Here is a 23,962-nt window from a genome sequence, read left to right on the forward strand (position 1 = left end):
CTAAATATAGACACCAATGCTAACAACGGGAATGCAGGAGAGCTAGTTTGGAAGAAGAGTGGCTCTTGCAGCTGTCAGAGATTGAAAGGAACAACTGGAACTTTTAATCACTAAGGAAACAGCTAAGAAATGAGAGATTTAAATGAAGTGGAAAGCTTTAAAATACATAAAGCATTAGAAGATAGGCTAATAAAGGATACCACAAGAAAATGTTCATTGAACTAACAGAAAACTGAATCATAAAAATGAGTCAGTCTGCTAAAACTGGTCTAGTGGCAAGCTACTTGGCTATCTGAACTAATGATGCAAAGGTCAAGAATATGAGGTGAGTTCATTTGAATACTCATAAGCAAGATCCTCTTTCCAGTAACTGTTATAAATGTTTATTTTCTACTTAAAACAGCAGGATATATAATATTCTTTGAGAAGTAAGAAACTTAAAGACTGCTACTTAGGTAGATTATTGTTTTGGAAAAAACCTTTAAAATAATAATACCCCCCCCCACATCATGACTAAATTAAATGGAAAGAAACTGCTAACTTATAAGACATCCTAAGTTATCATTATTTTTAAGTGGAAAAACTACAATCAGTATTGAATTAAATTATATTATTATTCGTTCACACTTTGCCTTGCTCTGCAAAGGATTTGATGTGGCAAACAACAATAATAAAACCAGGAAAAAAAGTTAAAAGTTGACACTAGGGAGAGAAAAATCCCACAACATATACAGTATGATTAATAAAGATATTCTGTAGTTTTAAGTGTTGATCTTTCATTAAATAAAAATTTTAAAAATGGAACAGATGTAACCCTATCCGAACAATGTAATCAACAGAACTCAGCAAAATCATGACGAAGGGCTACATCCCTGGTATTATTTGAAAAACAGGCTTTATACATGGAAAAAAAAAAAAAAAGAATATACAACTAGAATATAATTTAAGTTGTTGACTATAATAGAACACACCATATTAAGTATTGGATGCAGAAGGCATGACTTGAAAAAAACTGATCCTTTGTTTATATACAAATAGCATCATATACTTCTTCATGAAATATTTTATTATAAAATTATGTTATCACATTATAAAAAACTCAGTCGGGCTTTAAATATACTGTACTTTCAAAGATTGGTATTCTTAAACATGCTCCAAAGAACATAAGCCTCCATAAACACAGGGATTTGGGGAGGTTTGTTTTGTTCAATGCTATAGCCACACGACCTCATGAGTGCTCCATAAACATTTGTTGAAGGAATGAATGAATGTCCTTAGATCAGGGAAATATGTATTTTTAAATTTCAAGGTCTCCATCCATGAGTAACAGTTTTTTCCTCTTATTTTACATCATGGTGAAGTCAATGGTACTGTCAGCTGCTAAAACAACAGCTGAGAGAAGAGTTCGTTGACTCTTTTTCCATTTATAGATGCCACTAAAGGTTTTAACACGTGAGAAAAAACTAACAGCTGCGTTCTTGTTTAAACAATAAATGACTCATTTCTCTCTACATGTAACACCTAATATTTGAAAAGATTAATGAGTCAGATGCAAGCACCATGATATTGACATTTGAGATTATTACTTACTAATCAGCAACTTTATAGTCTGTTTTGCTTGAAAAACTATTGAAATAATATTCCAAACTGCATTTTGTGATCTGTATACATTTTTCAAGCACACTTTCCCCCTAATATAGGTTATTATATCTCCATCCCTTAAAAATCCCTTCCTATTTAAATATAGAACCAATTAATAGCTTTTGTTTATTGATTTTTGTTAAACTCAGGTTGTGTATGTGTGTTGCTCAGTCGTGTCCGACTCTTTGCGACCCCACGAACCGTAACCTGCCGGGCTTCTTTGTCATGGAATTCTCCAGGCAAGAATACTGGAGTGGATTGCCATTCCCTTCTCCAGAGACACTCAGGTTAGCACTTGATTATTATGTGTCTATGGTTGTGCATACAGTTGCATTATCTTAAATGATTTTACACACTCAGAGAAACAGGACTCCTTTGTTTAATTTTAATGTTTTGACAAAAGTTCCTTACAACGTTTCTTTATACTGAAGCAATAGCAAAAAAAAAAAAAAGTGATGCCAGAGAAGTCACCAAATCTTACCTGACCAAGAAATCAGAAAATACTGAATTTTTGAACACTTCAAAGAAGTTTCAATGAATACAAAGAGAAAGTCAATAAATGAACTATTTATTTACAAACTATTTAAAGTTGTTTCCTTATAAATGTATTCTTGCCAAAATGATATTGAAATTATTTACAAAACAGTGCCCAAAACTTTACATAGGGAATTGATATCCTCCAAAGTTAGCTATAATTTTTGGTTTCTACATAAATGATTACCTAAAAAATGGTAAGCTTAAGGTTTGTAATTTATATTACAGTTGGCTTACATTTAGAACTATGTGATAAATATATTTAAACCAGAATTTTATAATTAAGAAAGCAGTATTTGATTACTCCATAAGAGTCTTATACTTTAAAATAATATTTTCAGAACATTTAATGGTGCTACATAAACTCTTTATTAAGCTCAATATAATACAGTCTTTTAATATCCACAGAATAATAATTTGTAAGTACTAGGTACAAAATAAACATATTTACAACAAACCAGGAAGATTTCAATTACAATTTCAAATATAATTTTTTTAGAAGACTGGCAGTAAAATCCTAAAGGAGCTTTTCCTTAATCATTAGAAAACTCTCTTAAAAACTTTTTCTGTAAATGTAAAAACTATTCCATGCCTTATAGTAGGCGACTAGTATCTTTAATCTTGAGATATCTGTAAATAGAAATTCAGCTCAACTCAAGATCAATTCATTACTTCCCAAAGTCCCTGTAGGGTGAATCCATCCTTCAATTTCTCTATTGCAAGCCCCAGTTCTTCTGAAAACACAGGTTCACGATCTTGTTGCTTTTGGGGAGATAAGAGGATGAGATGGGAATAGAGAAGATGAGCAAGGAAGAGGAAAAAAACAAAAAATAGGTTTCACATAAATGTGTGAATACTGAACACTGGAATATAGAAAGTTTCTTCATACATTATAGGTAAAATATCCTTACCTTGTTGCCATCAGCAAAATAAGCCTATAAGACGAAGAAAATTATATTTCACATACTTGACACAATAGGTTAAGAGGTTAAGGAACAGGTAATTAACTTACAGAAAAATTCTGAAACTAACTGTATTTTATATTCTGTTACTGTGTTTCTAATGGTTTTCTCACCTATCTTTACAAAGCTGGTAGCAGAATTCACTTTTGTCAATATTAATGTCTTCAAGAGTTATGCTAAACTTAAGTGCTAAAACTGTGCTTTGTAATTGGTGAATAGCATTGTTAACTTGAAAGTGGATAAGAGAATGATTTAGCAGATATAAAATTTTACCCCTACTTTTGGTTTAAAAGAAGATGCTGGCAAAACAAAACAAAGCAATAAGGGCTTCAATGTGTCAGCAAATGCACACACACTGAGGTTGTAGTAGTTTATAATTAACTATCTTATACTTAGCTTAAAATTTTTCATTCCCAGAGCAGTATTCTAGTCAGATTCATAGACCACAGTACATAGAAAGCATTATTATTATTTTGGCTATTAATTAAATAATACAGATTTGCAAACAAGAAATTTTACTGTTCAAATAGAAATCCATTTTAAAATAATACACCTATAAAATTAAAAGGAGGGAGGTCTTTCTCATAAAGATTACTTATGGCAAGTGTAGATTTTAAATTAATTAACTATATTTAGCATATTCTATTATCTTAAAGTATGGAAAAAACTTTTCACATATCTGAAATCCTCCAAATAAGTTATGGTCTCAAATTATTTCCCAGTTTGGTAATTTAAAAGTATTTTCTCACACAAAAAATTCCCTACCTTGGAAAAAAAAATTCTCCAACTCATGTTTAAAACACTCTAGCTTTATGATATTTTATACACTTAGACCATTATTTAATTGAACATGACTCAGATTAAAAAAAAAAAAAATTTAGTGATGCTCCTGTTCATAATGCTCACCACAAAAGCATCCGTGTGATCATCAGAGTCGATCTCTACATCGTCTTGAATTTGTTTTACGGTCAGAGCTTCAAGGGGCTGCGGCTGAAAATCAGTAGATGTTAAAAAGAATCAGTAGATGTTAAACTGCATCAATAAGACCATATTAAACAAATAAATAATTTTAGTAGAATGTGCTATAAGAATTGTAAATATCTGTAAAAGGATATCACAATTACCAACTACTCAAGTCTTACAAAAATCACTGCATAATTTATATTCTATTAAAACTTATATGAATAATAAAATGAGTCAGTTAAATCTAAGCTTTTAAATCTGAAGTTAGTATCATCAAAAGAGTTAAAATGAAAAAGGTACACAAACTTGATATGATACTTAGAAATATTCATAAAGAAAAAAAAAAACTCTCATTGAGCTTTATCTGATTTTCTGATAGTTAAAATCTCTCTGGTAGTTTAAAAACCTAACTTGTATAATAGCATATTTTAAAATTTCCTCGAAGTAGTCATTGAATAGAATTTGTGAAAAAAGAAATTCGTGAAAAAAAAGAACTAAGATTTGTATGGAATATTCTAAAAGTAAAGCAAAATACATATAGTACTGATATCTATTAATTCATTTTTCAAATATTTGAATATCTTTAGTGTATGAGGTACTATGCTGGCTACCTCCTCTGTCCATGAGACTCTCCACGCAAGAATATTGGAGTGGGTTGCCATGCCCTCCTCCAGGGGATCTTCCCGACCCAAGGACTGAACCCACATCTTTTACATCTCCTGCATTGGCAGGCGGATTCTTTACCACTAGCACCACCTGGGAACCCCCACGCTGGTACTACCAAAAGTATAAAGTTTTCACCCTTACCACAGAAGGTGTGTAATATAGTTGGAGTGGAGTGAAGGATAAAATACAATTATAAAAAACTAAATATCAGGTTGAACTATAAGAAATTGCCACTTTAATTTAAAAAATGGTCAAATATTAATAATATCATATGGCAACCTACAGAAAATAGCTGTAACAAATGCAGTATCTATTGTAACAGGAGAGTTTGGCGACAGTACAACTTCTGGCTTGTGCATACCAGAAACTTTCATGAAGAAAAGGTTGGCATGTGACTGAGGGCTTTTAGGACAAGGATGATTTTCACAGATAGGATTAGGGGAAAGGGTATTCCTGGCAGAGGGGATCAGCATCAGCAAAGGTGAGAAACCACAGGATCGGGCTGAAGAGGAATAATACAATATGGTCAGAACATGAGAGTCCCACAAGGCAGAGGAGCTAAGCAGGGATATTGTACTGAACAATGCTGAGGAGTATCACTCACACTGTGGTTGTGCAGATAAGGTGGGGAAGGTAGCCTGGAGTCTACTGAAATTTTTAAATACCAGCTCAGACAATGTGGACTATTTATGGGTAATTTGTGGGGGAGAGTTGATGTAGGAGTGTACTGCTGACAAGAGATTGACCAGATTCCCTAGTCCGAGAACAGCTGGTATTTCAACCATGTTTAGAACTGTGTGACTGTATATAAGTGAATTAACCTATCTAAGCCTCGGTCTCCTTAACTGTGAGATAGAGATTATAATAACGATGATGACACAGTTCATAGTGTTTTTGGCAGGATTAAATGAGATGAGGCATATAAAATTCTTAGATCAGTGAACAACAAAGAGTAGGCACTCAACACAGTCATTCAATCATGACTATTCATTAAGAGTCTATTATGTGCTACTTTTGATTGCTGGAGACAGAGTGGTTAAAGAAAATAGACAGAAATCCCTGACTTCATGAACATTATTTATAATGGAGGAGACTGATTAGTGTTACCAAAAATAAAACAAGCAAGCGAGAGAGCAAATAAACAAGCAAAATAAGGGATAAAAAAGTGACAGGGGTTGTTGTTGTAGATGGACAGTCAGGGAAGACCTCCCTCAACAGGTGTCTTTGGAGAAAGGACTTACATGTAGTGATAAAGCGAGTTACTATGGCTAACTGTTATTACACACTGAGGGCCAAAGAAGGGGAAAAAAGGAGAAATGAAAGGTAGCAAGAGAATGGGCAGCAGTGTCTCCCAGGTGCTGGCCACTTTATGGACACAATCAATAACTTTGTGAAAGAGATTATTTTATAATGTGAAAACTGAGGTCAAATCTGCCTAGAATCACAAATAAATGGTGAAATTAGGATCGAAGTCAGAATTGTCAGGTTCCAAGGACCATGCTTGTTCTACAGCATTATTCTACCAGCAAAAGTAGCAAAGGAAACTGCAGTTTGAATGGAAAGAAAGGGATAGGAACAGGGGAAAGGATGGTATAATTGGCTGAATGTTTAAATTCAGATAATGGGAAAAATAAAAAACAGTAAATCCCAGGGTTTTGAGCACATCTGACTTTGACAATAAGGTAGTAAATAACTAGATAAATTGGTAGGATTTTGATTTTGAGAAAAAATGACAAGATTTTAGGTATGCCAGGTTTGAGATACTCAACCATGTCCTACTGTACCTTACTGATTTGGAAAGTTATTGATTAAATTACTAAGATAAAATTGTAAAGGAGAAATTCAATTCATTTTATTTGGAATGCTCATCTATGTGAAAATATTCAATAATACTTGGAACCATGATAGGCTGAGAGAGTATGCCAAGGTCAGAAAGATCTGGGAGTCATCTACGTAAGTACCAGCTGAAGAAACTGGAGGAGCAAGTGACATTGCTGAGGAATATACAGGGGAGGCAGAGCGAGAGGGAGAATGCTAAAAGCTGTGCAGGTTGGGAAGAAAGCAGAAAGGATGGTTAAGGAGATAAAATACCGAAGAGTGTATAATATTGTGTCAATAACCCAAAGGCAAACTTCAGTTGGAAGGGAAGGGGATATATATGGAATTTGACAGGGAGAGAAAAAAGCAGCACAACGAAGTTGAAGTCAGAGGGTACGAGTTAGTACTTAGCTGTCCAATCCAACTTTTTGATCTTCCCTGGCCACCTGCTGTAGTAGTCCAAGAGCAGGAGAAGAGACAGATAATATATGTGATATATGATATAGCTCGACATGCATAGTACTGTTTGGGACACTGATGAAAGAGTGGGTGGACACCAGCAATAGACCAGACAGTGAGGGCTTTAACAAAAGAACAGACAGCAAGGGAGCCTGTGACAGAGCATCCCTGGCAAGGCTACTTGCTGTCAGAGCCGATGGTGAGGAGTCTCTAATGGAGTGGCTGGGAGGACACCAGCGAACCACCAGATGATGAGGGGCCCATGTGCAGAGACTGAAGAGTAAAGCCAAAAGACAGCTGATGGACCTGGAAAGCAGTGACTGGGGCAGAAACTAGAAGTCATGAAGAAGACAAAGAGCAGACAGGCAAGCATGATATTCAAAGTATTTCATAACTGACTTGGAAGAGGCTCTGATAAATATGAACTGACACAGGCCATATTGATGGAGCAGTCTCCAGCAGTTGGTATATTGTGGGTCACTAGAGGAAGAAAATGGAGAAGGCAATGGCACCCCAATCCAGTACTCTTGCCTGGAAAATCCCATGGACAGAGGAGCCTGGTAGGCTGCAGACCACGGGGTCGTGAAGAGTCGGACACGACTGAGCGACTTCACTTTCACTTTTCCCTTTCATGCATTGGAGAAGGAAATGGCAACCCACTCCAGTGTTCTTGCCTGGAGAATCCCAGGGATGGGGGAGCCTGGTGGGCCGCCGTCTATGGGGTCGCACAGAGTCGGACACGACTGAAGCGACTTAGCAGCAGCAGAGAAAGAAAATAGTGTTTGTGAGGCCTGTAAGGTTTGACCAAATGTTAATGGGTGGCTGAAGTAGAATAAAAATAAAGTTGTCAGAGCGAGAGATTTAAGTCTCTCTACATCAGAAGAGCCTTGCATATGGGGACATCTTTGGATAGACTGCTACATAGATGGGCAGGAATGAATGGTGAAGCAGCCAGGGAGAAGACAGGTGGTAGGCACAAATAAGAGTCAGCCATACTGACTAAGCAGAGTCTGTCTATTCATCATTTTAAACATGGTTTAAAATTAAATTGTGCATAAAGCTAACTGAGGTTTATAGATTACATAAAGACAATTCAGCAAATTCTATACATCACACACTGAACAAAATACCTTTTCTTCCATCTCATAATCCACTCCAAATATAGGATTGGCAGAATAGACTTTGTGAAGTGAGTTGATCTCCTTAACTGATTCTTGTAGTTTTTCCACAGGATCTATTTTAAAGCCAAGAACATATCCTCCACTCTACAGGAAGAAATAATGAAAAAACAGAAAACAAGCCTGAGGAATCATATTTACAACATATGATAAATTATAGTTCTAACTGTTCTTATTTCATAACACAATATGTAAGCTGATTTTTTTAATTAAATTTTTTATTATAAAAACTTCCAGCATACACAAAAACAGAAGAGTACAATAACTGTCCATGTAGCTATCATCCAGCTTCAAAAAGTAACAACATATGGCCAACTCTGTTCCATCTTTAACTTTCCCATCCCCCAAATCTCCTCCCCTTACCCACTCAGAATTATTTTGAAGTATCCAGATATCACATAAATTCATCTGTAAATATAAAAGGTAATATTTCAAGATTAAAAAAATACACTACTGTAGATTATGAAGGTCAAGGGAATTAAGTTTTTCCTGAGCTTGACCTTGAAAATGAATAGACTATATATTAAAAGACAAAAGGGAATGGCATACCTGTTGTTGGAGAAAAAGTGTTAAAAAAATTAAGTACCCATATGGTGATGGTTGAGAGCAATTTGCTCTGGGGTGAGAGTATATGTTTTGGAGCTCAAATCCTGGTTTTACAACAAACTTACTAGCTGTGTGATGTTGGGAGATTCTAAGCTGTTTTTTTGTGTGTTTTTTTGGCTGTGCCACGAGGCTTGCAGGCTCTTAGTTCCCTGACCAGAGACTGAACCCAGGTCATGGCAGTATAAGAGTGCTGACTCTTAACCACCAAACTGCCAGGGAATTCCCATTTAAGCTTTAATTTTCTAACCATAAAATGGTTATCATGTTGTTGTGAACATAGTAAACACTCAGTAAATGGCAGCTACCAATCTATAGGCCAGGGGAAAGGAGTAGACATTCCTGTTTAAATTTAGAATTCAGAAGAGAAACACCTCTTTAAAAAATTTATAAGAATAAATTACGCCTGGCATAATGGGGCAGAGCAGTTTCTAACTAGATACAGTATAACCTGTGTTTGGTAGCATAAAATCTCAAATAGGGTGTGTGTATGTGTACACCTGTGCTGCTCAGTCTTGTGAATCAGTCAGACCTAGAAGCAAAAGCTAGCTCTACCACTTATTACTTATGAGACCACGGTCAAGGCTCCTAACTTCTCCGAGCCTCAGTCTCCTTGACTGTAAAATGGGGAAAAATAGTAACTGTATCATAGGGTTATATAAAGACTGAGATAATGTCATGACCATAGTAATAATTAATATGTCTGCCCAACAGAGAGACATAAGCAGGATTCTTTCCATGGGAACAATTAACCTCATGTTACAGCTAATATTCTTCTTGGATATAAACTGGTTACTATATAAATAAAACTAAAAATATAGACTGTCATACAGTTTTAAAAATCTATTGAAGATTAATAAAAATATAAAACATCTTACCTGCTGAGAGCTTTCTATGACAAGAGCTAAACCAAATTTTGAATCTCTAATCTTTATTGACCGCTAGATGTAAAATGAAAAAGAAAAAAAAGTTTGTTTTTATCTGACAGTAGTGACATTTTAACAGTAGTTTTCCAACTTTTACATAGTAACTACTTTTCATAGTCTGAAAAACAGAATTCTTCCTTTTACTTTATCCTCACACTCCCATGGAGATCAAGTAAATAAAAATTCTCATACTGGAAATAGGTAACAAATTTGTAAGGTAATACAAAGACAATGCCTCTGAAATATGCACAAAATTCTGACTTAAATGTTCCCTGCTTCAAGGAGTCCAAAACTTCTCTGAATATTTTAAACCAAAGACCAACAATCTTTTAGTTATGGAGAGCCAGTGTCTTAGGTGGTTCCTAAGGCTAGGTTAGTTTTTAAAAGTCACATGTGCCTTCTGTTTCTTACATCATAGATGGCTAAATTCTGAAAGAACCCCCATGCCATTTACTGAAGAAAAAAAAGAAAGTATGGGTATTCATCACTGGGCATCAAGGAAGCCTGGGATAGGTCAAATGGAATTAACTCAACTGGTAAGTGTGACATGAGGATGAATGTTGGCTAGCAGATGAGCAGTGACACCAGTGACCTGGAAGAAGGGTAGAGGGATAGAAGCATAATGACATGCAGGACCTGTAGAAAGTGACACAAAATGTACTCACTGGTACGGTTAGAGAGAACCATGGAGAATCTAACGTTATGACCAGCAGACCAAAGGCCCTAGAAGGATAGTGTTTGTGGTAGGTGATGGTGTATCATATACCCAGAAAGATGGGTATTGTAAGGTGAGAAAGAAAAAGAGAGAGACAGACAGACTAAATGGTAATTGTAATGAAAACCTCGCCTTCCATTTAGATTACTTCATACCCTGCCAGGAGTATACATAGTCCTGGTTAAGAACCATAGAACAGTGGCATCCTGGTTGTGAACAGCTAATCTAACCAGGTGACTGAGGTTGACAGAGGCTGTCAAGAAAGAAACTGGCAAGAAGATATGTATATATATATACATCTATAGGAGTGGAAAAATCATAGCTTTGACTAGATGGACCTTTGTTGGCAAAGTAACATCTCTGCTTTTTAATATGCTGTCTAGGTTGGTTATAGCATAAAGAAAGCTCAGCACTGAAGAATTGATGCTTTTGAACTGTGGGGCTGGAGAATACTCTTGAGAGTCTCTTGGACTGCAAGATCCAACCAGTTAATCCTAAAGGAAATCAGTCCTGAATATTCACTGGAAGGACTGATGCTGAAGCTGAAACTCCAATCCTTTGGCCAGCTAATGTGAAGAACTGACTCAATGGAAAAGACCCTGATGCTGGGAATGATTGAGGGCAGGAGGAGAAGGGGATGACAGAGGATGAGATGGTTGGATGCCATCACCAACTTGATGGACATGAGTTTGAGTAAGCTCCGGGAGTTGGTGATGGACAGGGAAGCCTGGCGTGCTGCGGTCCATGGGGTCGCAAAGGGTTGGACACGACTGAGCAATTGAACTGATAGGCGTGGAGTCAGGGCAACGGCTGAGGCATGGAGCTGAAGTTAGGAAATGATTGCCCCAGTGACAGACAAGCAGTATCAGATTGCAAGTTGTTTAGGCCAGGTTGAATTTATTCCAGAGTCCATATTTGGCAACTGTATTCTTAAAAAACAAAAAGTATACTACTTGAAGAACAGAAAGCACATGGTTATTTACTACTCAGGAATTAATTTTTCAGCATAATAGAGGCTGAGCAAGCTATAGCATATGTAAATACAATATAAAACAGCAATGAACAATACTAACATCAATTATATCAAATGCCTGTGTAGACTCTCACATTTTCCTAGCTATGATATAAATTCTTATGTTTCTTTAGATGACCAGAAATAATTTTCTTCCTGTCAGATTCTAGATTTTTTTGTTTAATGTATTGCTTTTCTCCACCAGACTGGAAGCTCCTTAAAGGCAGAAACTGCGTACTGGTTCATGACTTTCATTACTGAGCACAGGGTAAGTGCTCACTATTTGGCAAATGAATGATCAGATATTTTAAAGTAATTCACATACCAAACAACTTAGCAAAAGATAGGCTTGGGAATATTTTGCAAATAATTATCTTTCTCATAGGTCAAGAAATCTTTCTTAAAAATAAGACTTTCCAGGTATCTCATACATTGCATCTAATACTCAATAAACATTTATTAATGAAACTGTTTAGTCTTAAGACTACTTATATTCTACAATAAGGGTGACCATCATAGGATAACCTCACAAGATTTTGATTAACTATTTTTATGTTTCATCTAATTTGCACTAGGATCTGATGAGCAGTTTTTTAAATACATAAAATGAAATCCTTCAGCTTATTGGAGTTTACAATTTGTTTCACTGAATCACACACTTACCATTAAAGCAGTGCAAAGTGAAAAGAATCATTTTTATCTACTCCCAAAACAAACTGGTCTCAGATGTAATTAGTTCTTATTCTAAATTCTAACAGCTTTAATTTAATTTAAGCTAAAATCATTATCAATAAAAGTCATCTTGATTCCTTTCACCAAACCTGTGGTATGAATCCAACTTATACTACAGGCTGTATCTAAATACAATAAAAACACTTCATTCACAGAATCAATGAATCTATCCTGGCTTTAAAAGGTTTTGAGCAGAAAATAGCAAGCCATAAAGTATGTGAGTCAGTGAGCCATGCCAAAGAACAGTATATATTGGGTTGGCCAAAAAGGTTGTTCAAGTTTTTCCATAAGCTGCCCTGGAAAGTGCTTTGAATAAAATCTAAGAAAAATCACCTTAATCTGTGTGATAATTATTTAAAATTAAAAATTTACTGAGGTATACTTAATTTACAAGGTTGTGCCAATTTCAGATACACAGCAAAGTGAATCTGCCATACAAATACATATATCCACTCTTCTCCAGATTTCCTTCCCATACAGACCATTACAGAGTACTGAGTAGAGTTCTCTGTACTATACAGTAGATCCTTATTTATTTTATATACATTAGGGGCTTCCCTGATAGCTCAGCTGGTAAAAGAATCTGCCTGCAATGCAGGAGACCATGGTTCAATTTCTGGGTTGGGAAGATCCGCTGGAGAAGGAATAGGCTACTCACTCCAGTATTCTTGGGCTTCCTTTGTGACTCAGCCGGTAAAGAATCCACCTGCAATGTGGGGGACCTGGGTTCGATCCCTGGATTGGGAAAATCACCTGGAGCAGGGCAAAGCTACCCACTCCAGTATTCTGGCCTGGAGAATTTCATGACTATATAGTCAATGGGGTCACAGAACTGGACACGACTGAGCGACTTTCACTTCATTTCACTTCATATACATTAGTGTGTATATGTCAATCCCAATTTTCCAATTTATCCTTCCCCCTTACCTTCCAATAACCATAAGTTTATCCTCTGCATCTGTGCTATTTAAATTTTTAGAATCCAGTATGTGTGCATGCATGCTCAGTTGCTAAGTCGTGTCCAACTCTCTTACAACCCTGTGGATTGTAGTATACTAGGCTCCTCTGTCCATGGGATTTTCCAGGCAAGAATATTGGAGTGAGTAGCCTTCTCCAGGGGATCTTCCCGACTCAGGGGTTGAACCTACGCCTCCTGCATTGGCAGGTGGATTCTTTACCACTGAACCACCTGGGAAGCCCAGACTCCAGTATATTTTTCTCGTAATGAAATAAGAAATGTAAGCTGATAATGGTGCTGTTTCCCTTGATTGTAAATACAATTGGGTCTTTTCTGATTATCAACATTTAAAAAGTATGCTCTCAGCTAAACTGCTGTCACTTAAAAAGGGGAAGAAAGAACTCATCTAATCCCCAATGTCCTATTAACTGTTGAATAGAAATTATTTATTCTACATTAAAATAAGGTCATCGAAATACATGCACTTACAATTTGCAGATATGGTATACTGACATTAAAACTGTCATTCATATTTGCATGCCACACGATTCTCACATTGGTAATAAAAAAGGTTCCTAAATTTCCCTGTAAAGGAGAATGATGAGAGGGACATCAGTGATCATGTCTGGATACTTACTCTTTATTTTCTAAACATGAGAATAATTCTGATTATCATAGCAGCATAAAATACCAGAATTGAGCATTATATGGAGTTACTCAGATGTGGAGCTGTCTATATCCTATAACATATTTATCATAGTCCACAACTAGAATTTTTCAAGTGAGCAAAGTTTATTCACAATTTAATCTTATGATTCCATGTTTAGCAAGAGCTCTTCAAGCACAATGTTTTACCAAGGTGGTTATCAGTCGAAACTAGGCTGTAACACCCATGAAGGCTGGAAATTATTCTTAGTAAAAGACAATTTTTTTCTAGAAATTGATTTGTTTCTTGTTCCAACTATTAGTTGCTTATATGTTTCATCTAGAAATGGCAACCCACTCCAGTGTTCTTGCCTGGAGAATCCCAGGGATGGGGGAGTCTGGTGGGCTGCTGTCTATGGGGTCGCACAGAGTCGGATATGACTGAAGCAACTTAGCAGCAGCAGCAGCAGTTATAATTTCAAGAGGAAAAGTTACAATAATGGATGTAGGAGTCACCAAGTGAGTTAACATGTTTAATTCCATAAAGACTGGATTGAAAGGCTTCCATGACAGTCCACCCTATGACTCTCCTCAATTAGCCTAAGTTATCATGCTGTGGAGGGTAGTGCAGTAAGCAAGGAAGAGCGAGACTGTGGGATAAACTAGGTGTGGAAGTCACCTAAGTCTTTAGGGCCTAAGTTTTTCATCTGTAAGTGAATAATAAGAGACTGGACTAGATGATCCTCTAAGGTCCATTTAAGCTCTAAAGTTTACATAAAACAACTGTTGCTAAAAAGAGTATAAGAATATGAAAATCAGAGTATTATTTATATCAAGAGCTATAATGCTAATATTAAGAGTTAAATAAATATACAAACCCAATCAAAAATGGAAAAATGATTACCAAAGAAAGCACTGCCCCAAAAGGTTTGTTAGTTCTTTGCATGGTACCTGATCACTTGATAAATTCCATACTCCATTGATTTTATTATATACATTTTCTTGTGGTAATAATCTTAGTTGCTTATTTTGAATTAGAGCACTTCTCAATTTAAAATCACGATACATTTTAGAAGTTTCATATGCCCTAAAAAAAAGAATAAAACATTAATTCAAACTGAAAATGTGGTTTTCTTAGATTATGTCTACTTATCTACAAAAATACACAGTTGTACATCACTCAAATAGCTATTAAGGTAAGTTAAAAAAATTGTTTTTGGTTGATAAGTTTTGGTGATTATAGTCTTTTTACTGTATTTGTCATTTCAGTGTAGTATTTACAAATTTTATCTCAGTAAGCTAAATTTGAGATGTCTAATATATACAGTATGGCACAAATGAGAAGAAGCAAATTTTTTCTTTAAGCTGAAAAACAATGCTTGTAAAAATAGACATGAATATTAATTTTTCTATTAAAAAGCTTCCCTCACTTCTCTGTTTTAGGTAAAAGCACAATTATTATCTTAACATAAATAGGAATACAATTACTTTTCCACTGAAACCTGAATATTTATGCCCACATCTACCTATATACAGAAAATTAGAATGAATCTGTACCAACCAACTCCAAAAGGAACTCTAAGACAGAGTATGTATCTCTGTGTATTTGCATAATAAATTCCTAGACTTTTTCTTTCTGTGTTTCCCTACTGATAAATAATAAAAACAGAAGAAAATTCTGATTAACTTTTAGTTAATTCTAATTTTAACTCCACAAAAATACAGGCTAATTTACCCTTTTATCAAAGCTAAAGTGTTTTCCTGGCCTGAACAACTTTAGATGTCACTTATATAAGTACTCTTGCCTAGAAAATCCCATGGACAGAGGAGCCTGGTGGGCTGCAGTCCATGCAGTCGTGAAGAGTCAGACACGACTGAGCGACTTCACTTTCACTTTTCACTTTCATGCACTGGAGAAGGAAATGGCAACCCACTCCAGTGTTCTTGCCTGGAGAATCCCAGGGATGGGGGAGCCTGGTAGGCTGTCGTCTCTGGGGTCGCACAGAGTCAGACACGACTGAAACGACTTAGCAGCAGCAGCATATGTTATAATATGTATTGTTAAACTAATGAGTTTTATTTTAATCTTCTAATATATGAATTATGAAAGAGCAGAATTTTAGCATTTGCCCATAAATCTTAATTTCCTTTAGGACTGTAATCATCAATATTTAACCAGTGGGAAAAATGGAAATTATTTATCTATAAATTGTTTCGGGGGAACACCCAACATTTTTATACTATTAAGAAAAAGGAGCTTCCTGGCTCCCTTCATACTCCATTTCATATTACTTCTCTAAGTGAAATAAAGAGATATGAATCAGGTATGTGCTTAAGAGAACTAAAAAAAACATGCTTTCACACAAAAACTTGTATATGCATGTTCATAGAAGCATTATTCCTAATAGCTAAGAAGTGGAAACAACCCAAATGTCCATCAGCTAATGAGTGGATAAACAAAACATGTGTCCGTAGAATGGAATCTTATTCCGCTATAAAAAGGAGAATGTACTGATACATGACACAACATGCAGCATGTCTGAAGACATCACATAAGTGAAAGGAGTCAGACACAGAACGCCACTATGTTATGTGATTCCATTTACGTGAAGTGCCCAGAATAGGCAAGTCCATAGAGACAGAAAGTAAACCAGTGGTTGCCAAGAGCCATAGGGAGGAGGGAATGGGGAGTGACTACTATGAGGGTTTCTTTTTGGGGCACTGAAAATATTCTGGAATTGAGTAGTGGTGAATATACTAACTTTACCAAATTGTAAACTTTAAAATGGTAAATTTCATGTTATGTGAATTATATCTCCAAGAAAATCAAACCATTATATAGATTAAAAATCATTAACAAAATTTAAAAAAATAACTAGGAAACTAATAAATCTGCAATACACATAACAGTAAAATTAAGAAATTTACAACAGAAAACTATATACATAGCCAAAGAGTATGAAAAATTTCAACATCACTTGTAATAAAAGGAATTCAAATTAAAACAACAGTATATATATGTGTGTGTGTGTGGGTGTGTATATATATATGTATACATACTATATATCTGCATGTAAAAAAAAATCTTGTGTGTGTATACTTTTTTTCTGCTGGCCTGGCACGTAAGCCAAACTTTTAAGAAAACCACACTAATTAGGGCTGGTTTAAAAAAAAAAGCTGAGGTAGTAAAGAAGAGAATAGCTAGACAAAAACCCAAAACTCTTTAGAGAAATCACCCAATCATGTCTTCTACTGTTAGAAAAATAATCTTAATTCCTTAATTGAATTATTCCACTTGGTTATCTACCAAGTTGAATGAATTCTCTGTTTCATTTTTTAAATATCTTGGTAGCTAATTTAACAGACTCTTCAGCAGTTTTATGTGTTTTATAAATAACTTCAAAGTGAAAGTCAAAGTTGCTCAGTCATGTCTGACTCTTTGCGATCCCATGGACTTTACAGTCCATGGAATTCTCCAGGCCAGAATACTAGAGTGGGTAACCTGTTCCCTTCTCCAGGGGACCTTCCCAACCCAGGGATTGAACCCAGGTCTCCCACATTGCAGGCAGATTCTTTACCAGCTGAGCTACCAGGAAATACCTTCAAAGTGTTTATTAAACAGTAATGCAACATGTTCTATATATCTTTGGGAAGTCTGCAACAGACCTTGGAGGAAGGCAGCACCACATGTCAAAATTTTATCCTCTAAACCTTTGTATCATAAAATTACCTTAAAAATATTCAATAATCTATCAAGTATTACCATACCTGTGTACTGCAATCAGAGAAGTATAAAGTCTAGGACTTCCAGGAACCAAATTCGTAAATATAAACTCAAAACGAGTACTGTTACATTTTGTTAGTACATAAAGAGCTTCAGTTTGGCCTCGTAATTTCTGTAAGGACAAATTTTAAGAGCAATTTTTCATTTACAGTGAAAACTAACATCAACCTCAGATATCTATTGTTTCCTCACTATATATATTTCAATAAGATTTTTCTGACTTACAGAATTAGCAGTCCTTGTTGTAATATTCAATATGCAGTTGTAACCAATAGCTAGAATTCAAAAGTAAAGAATTTAAAGAACATGATACAATGAACTAAGGGGAAAAAACATATATATACAGAACTCTAAGCTTAAAAAATCAAATATATGGGGATGGAGGAGGAAGGAGGGTTCAGGATGGGGAACACATGTATACCTGTGGCGGATTCAATTTGATATATGGCAAAACCAATACAATATTGTAAAGTTAAAAAATAAAATAAAAAAAATCAAATATATATATAAAAACAACTTTAAAAAATTTTAAGAAATATCTACAAATTTAAGTTAAATATAAAGCTAATTCTGCCTCTTTTGAACAAACAAAAATAAAGTCTAGCTGGATAATCTACAATAGTTTAAAAAACAAGTGAAACAATTTAACACAATGAAACACTGTTAACACTAAACACAATTTAACACAATGTTTAAAAAACAAGTGAAACAATTTAACACAATGAAACATTGTTAATACAATTAAACACAACTTAACACAATGTTTCATTTAACACAATGAAAGGTTGTAGTTTTTATTAAAATTTAGATCTCCCTTGAAACAGGTTATAGAAAATTTCAAAGTAAAGGAAAAAACAAAACCAAAAATCAATGTAAAAGCATTAATATTATAAGCATCCAAGAGATAAAACGGATAGAAAAAACATTTCTTTTGCATTATCATGCAGTCTGTGGTTAGTCTAGGATTTCTTTAGTTTTTATCAATCAAAACTTCTCACATATTTCATGGTATAGCTTTTTTTTTCGTTTCAAGAGCCACTGTGCAAGCTGATGTGACAAATTACTTTTTCTTGCATGCTTTCTAACAAAGATACTTACAAAGATTGACTCTGGGTAATGCCAAAGAGTGCCAGACAATTCTTAAATTTGTTACTAAGAGTCTGCCTAAAAGCAAACAAACAGAACATCACGTTACCTTACCTAAGGACCCACTTTTGCAGTACCAAATGAGAAGGACATGAAACTTCTCGCCCAGCATCAACAGCAACACTCGTAGATGTTTTTCACACATTTATTAATTGAAAATACTGATTGAACATACAGATTCTAGGTAAGGTATACAATGTGTAATTTAGAATCCCAGAGAAACAAAATCCAACAGTTGACAGAAAAAATACAGGTATTCACTGCCAACAGCTTGGTTTGACTCAACTGATAAAGGAGAAAAGTTTGTACTTTTTTTTTTTCCTCAATAGAAGCTGTTCTGGGGTTCCTAGGAGGTCATACGCATCCAACTGAGTGTGAGAGAGAGTATAATTACTAAGCCATTCAGTGAAATTACATTTCTCAAAGAACTCTCATATACATATGAATCCCTGCCATATGAGTGCTCTCTTAGCAGTTCTCATTTAAATGAGCTTTTTTTTTTTGCTATGAACAAATTTTTTCCTCATATGAAGTTATAGCTAGGCTGAAGTCTGCGGATTCATTTTGATATTTGGCAAAACTAATACAATTATGTAAAGTTTAAAAATAAAAAATAAAAAAAAAAAAAAGTTATAGCTAGGCTGAAGTCTGTTAAAGGCTTATGCTTTTCATCCTTAGCCTCAAACTGATGTTCTTACACTGAAATATGCACAAAGTTAGATACGCTTCATTTCTCAAAGTATATCCTATAGAACAGTAGTCCCTATAGATGCCCCAAGGCAAAAAAAAAAAAAAATCAAGTAAATCTATGCATGGTAAACTGTATGTCTTAGAAATATATAATACCATTGTGTGTGTATTATGTTGCTTCAGTTGTGTCTGACTCTTTGCAACCCTATGGACTATAGCCCACCAGGCTCCTCTGTCCATGGGATTCTCTAGGCAAGAATACTAGAGTGGGTTACCATGCCCTCCTCCAGGGGATCTTCCCAACCCAGGGATCGAACCCACACCTCTTAGGTCTCCTGCACTGGCAGGCAGGTTCACCGCAACAGAGGATGCGATGGTTAGATGTCATCAGCAACTCAACGGACGTGAGTTTGAGCAAACTCCGGGAGATAGTGAAGGACAGGGAAGTCTGCCAGGCTGCAGTCCATGGGGACGCAAAGAGTCTGATATGACTTAGTGACTGAACAACAACTTTGTTTAACACAGCATTTATCCACCAAATTATAACCATGGAATTCTTTTGATGAGTAATCTATAGCCATAACATACTCCTTCCTCCATGAAAAAACCCCTAGAATATCTAAAATCAGAGAAACTAAGCCTGTGTGAATGCCAGAGTGAGATGCAATAGGAGATTCTAAAAACAAAGGAAGGCATCTCAAGGGAAACTGGAGCATTACATGATATGTTTGACAAATAGTAAGTCCACCCAGCATGGCTAGAGTGTAAAGTTCCCACAAGACCACAGAAGACTGGTCTTCTGGACTGCATGCATCAACTAGGGTCAAACAGAAATGAGATGGATCACAAAATTAGGTTAACTGAGGTTTGTTTACAGAAGAACTTATTACAATAATATCAGGAACCATAAGCAACATAATGCTGTTTCATATCTTATTCTCCAGCTAATATAACTTAACATTTTCAGTTTAAACCAGAAACATAAAATATATTAGAAATATACTCACCTCTATCCCCATTATTTCCTTTGGTGTCTTCAACTGAATCTAAACAATCAATAAGGACTTCTCCAGGTCTTGTTTTCATTTGTCTAAAATAAATATAAAGGCTTTAATATTTTAGCTACAACATCCGCTTACAATCGTGGGAGGGAAAAGACATCTATATATAAAACAGACAGAAGTATAAATGATACAGTACCCAATGTTCAGCCATTGGAAAATAAGGTTTGCAAGAACTTTAAGAACCTGGCGATCAAGTGGGGCCTGGAGTGACCAGGGACATGCAGAGAAGCCAGAAATAAAGAGAAAGAAAGCATTTAGAGAAATAAGAGAGAGAGAAGAGAATCCATGATTAAAGATCTTAGAAGTAAGAAATGATAAGAGAATGTGGGGAGACTGGCCTGGCTGGGGAAGAAGGTCCATGTTGAGAGAGTGAAAAATACAATAGGATAAGTGAGAACAAACCAGATTATGGAGAACTAGAATGACAGTCAGACAGATATGGGTTTTATCTGGTGTACAGTGGAGAAGCCCCAGAGGTTTCTGTATAGACCAAAGAAGTCATGCAGTTACAGAAGGAACGGGTTAAAGCAAAGCAACATTGCTGCTGCTGCTAAGTCACGTCAGTCGTGTCCGACTCTGTGCGACCCCAAAGACGGCAGCCCACCAGGCTCCCCTGTCCCAGGGATTCTCCAGGCAAGAACACTGGAGTGGGTTGCCATTTCCTCCTCCAATGCATGAAAGTGAAAAGTGAAAGTGAAGGTGCTCAGTCGTGTCCGACTCTTCACGACGCCATGGACTGCAACCTACCAGGCTCCTCTGTCCATGGGATTTTCCAGGCAAGAGTAGGACTTGGTAAAAAATCAGATAAAGGAGACAAAAGAAAATAAAGAGTGAAGAATAGGTTGCTGACTGACAGAATGCAATGTAGTGTGTCCATAAAAAAAAAAAAAAAAAAAAAAACCCCAGCAGAATATGTGGTGGGGCTTTCTAACACATTCTCAATAAAGCTAACTCAATTATCTATTGGAAATACAGACATGATCATATCACTTTCCTGCTTCAAAAGCCAAGTAACTTATCCCAATGCCTAGAAGAAGGAAGCCCCAAATCCTCAACTGAATATTTCATAATCTGGCTAATTTTCCTTTCTATTTGCACCTCTTCCCTCTACTTGCCAGATCCTGCCTTCTAGCCAATGAGATTTATACCTCTAAGACTCTGTATCTAATTTATTTTTCCTTCCTTTTTTCTGGAATACTCTCCTCCCGTCTCCTCTACCAAGGCTCTGCTCATTCATCAATTATGATATTGATGAATCTCAATATCTCAATTCAGATATTATTTTTTCTTTGAGGCCTTTCCTAGGAATAATGGACTTTTTTGTTTCTATGATCTTCCAGCTTTTTGTTCGTTTTTTTCAATGATGGTATTTACCACATTTTAAATAGTTGTCTGTACGTATCCCTGCACTAGAATGGTGGGGTAGGGTGGTGTCATTTCCTATTATTTTGTATCTTTACTTATTTTTAAAATTTTTTGCATCTCCAACCATGGGATTCTCCAGGCAAGAATACTGGAGTGGGTTGCCATTTCCACCTCCAGGGGTTCTTCCGCACCCAGGGATCCAACCTGCTTCTCTTACACCTGCATTGGGAGGCGAGTTCTTTACCACTAGCGCCACCTGGGAAGCCCCAGTTACCAGCACAGTAACCAGCACACACCAAGGATTTGATAAATGTTTAATAAACTGAAAATGTTCATGAAATGGACCTTTGCTTGATTAAGAACTTTCCAGGGATAATAGAAAAAGTCAAAGAATGTGTGCAACATATTACTGTCACATAACTATAAATTCCCTTCTCTCACAACTGTCTTAAACGATCCAAGACCATCTTAGTAATAGATATCTAGCCACAACTAAGTCTGGGAAATTAATATTTCATTTTTTCCACCGACGAAAATTCTGTTCATAGTAAAGAATCATGCTGCTGCTGCTGCTAAGTCGCTTCAGTCGTGTCCGACTCTATGCGACCCCATAGACGGCAGTCCACCAGGCTCCCCTGTCCCTGGGATTCTCCAGGCAAGAACACTGGAGTGGGTGAGAAGTGGCTAAAAAGCAGCAAACCATTACTAAGAACCTGTAACTTTACTATTTTTCAATACTTAATACTCAATGTTGGATGACATCACCAACGCAATGGACATGAGTTTGAGTAGGCTGTGGGTGATGGACAGGGAAGCCTGGGGTGCTGCAGTCCATGAGGTGGCAAACAGTCGGACTAAACTGAATACCCAACGGGCATTTATTCCTGGACTGCTGGCAGGAAGTTCCTAACTATTCTTTAAAACATTAAATTTCCTAAAACAGGATTTCTGTTTGAGAGACTTCAAAAGGAGGTTCCTTCTTACTGTTGGTGATTTAGTTGAATAACCAGATGGAAGCTTACCATGGGAATAAAGTTTGCATGATGGGGGATTCTGGAAAATGCTTACTCCCACTTCCTTCGGAGACTCAAGCTTTAGAATGAAGTCATTTTTCTAAGGGCCCACAATGTATGTCCTTGTTCTAGAGCTAGTTTCAGAATCCTCGTTTCCTGAATCGCTGCCCCAGGTTCCTTCCACCATAAGAAACTGGCACGGCAAGTTCACTGGGGTATACTAGACGCCCAAGCCCTCGGCGGTCCCGGCCGTGTTTGGGTTCAGCTTCCTGATAGACTACAGCCAAGACAAGGCCTAGGATTTTACGGGACCAAAACGGCGTACAACCTAGACGACCCCAGCTGTGGGGCCTCGGGAGTGCCACAGGGCCCCGGCCAGTCTGGGGTTTCTTGAGGCGAGCACAGCAGCGCCAACCTCCTCCCACCCTCGAGAGGCCCGTGAGCCGCGGGGTCGTAGACTCCGCCCGCGGGCCGGGAAATCGCGCTGCGACGCCTTCTACAGGCTCCAGGCCCCTGGGGAATCTTGGCGACTCACTGTGAGGACACGTCGAAGCGGACATCCCGGTCCTCCCAAAGCGCGTCCAGCACCGACATGGTGACCACAGCGGTGGAGGCCGGGTGGCGTCCCGCCGGCTCCAGGGCAACCAGTCACCTCTGTCACGACGTCTACGGAAGGCGCCGAGGATCAAACTTCCTCGAGGTAACGTCGCGCTTTCCCAGCCCTGTCGGATTTGAGGATTTGCGGCTCCAGGCAGGATTCTGCGGCTCAAAGAAGCCGAGCTGGCCCCTGGCCAGGAGCTGGTGCTTGACTTCTCAGTGACCTTCCATTTCTCTACCCTGTCAAAAAATTCAGACTTAAGAAATTTCCCTGGCCGTCTGCTGGTTAAGACTTTGCACTTCCAGTACTGAGGGCCCCGGGTCTGATCCCTGATCAGAGAACTATTAATAAGATGTTGCAAGCTACAGGGTGTGGCAAAAAAAAAAAAACAACTTTTTTTTTTTTTACTCACCTAAGAAGGCAATGGCACCCCACTCCGGTACTCTTGCCTGGAAAATCCATGGACAGAGGAGACTTTTAGGCTGCAGTC

At 36.9% G+C, this 23,962-nt stretch overlaps 1 protein-coding gene and 1 long non-coding RNA gene across 3 annotated transcripts; one reads left to right on the forward strand and one right to left on the reverse strand.

The window, feature by feature from the left end:
- Positions 1-51: 51 nt before the first annotated feature.
- On the forward strand, positions 52-10,890 carry LOC113902933. The gene is made up of 4 exons (XR_003513966.1): positions 52-325; positions 1,791-1,928; positions 10,169-10,286; positions 10,849-10,890. It is a non-coding gene; the product is annotated as an uncharacterized LOC113902933 (long non-coding RNA).
- BBS5 (Bardet-Biedl syndrome 5) lies at positions 2,016-23,706 on the reverse strand. Of its 2 annotated transcripts, XM_027558321.1 has the most exons (12): positions 23,410-23,706; positions 20,440-20,522; positions 18,695-18,760; positions 17,822-17,871; positions 17,581-17,708; positions 14,764-14,899; positions 13,657-13,752; positions 9,703-9,765; positions 8,174-8,308; positions 4,044-4,127; positions 3,087-3,110; positions 2,189-2,937 (listed from the first exon to the last, which is right to left on the reverse strand). In XM_027558321.1, exons 1-12 carry the CDS (start codon positions 23,466-23,468, stop codon positions 2,836-2,838), a joined length of 1,026 nt encoding a protein of 341 aa, XP_027414122.1. In that variant the 5' UTR covers positions 23,469-23,706; the 3' UTR covers positions 2,189-2,835. The 2 variants fall into 2 exon arrangements, with proteins under 2 accessions (XP_027414129.1, XP_027414122.1); XM_027558328.1 differs by lacking the exon at positions 3,087-3,110 and having other exon boundaries at positions 2,016-2,937.
- Positions 23,707-23,962: the final 256 nt, after the last annotated feature.

Source organism: Bos indicus x Bos taurus, chromosome 2 (genome assembly GCF_003369695.1).
Source record: "Bos indicus x Bos taurus breed Angus x Brahman F1 hybrid chromosome 2, Bos_hybrid_MaternalHap_v2.0, whole genome shotgun sequence".
Taxonomy (NCBI): Eukaryota; Metazoa; Chordata; class Mammalia; order Artiodactyla; family Bovidae; genus Bos; species Bos indicus x Bos taurus.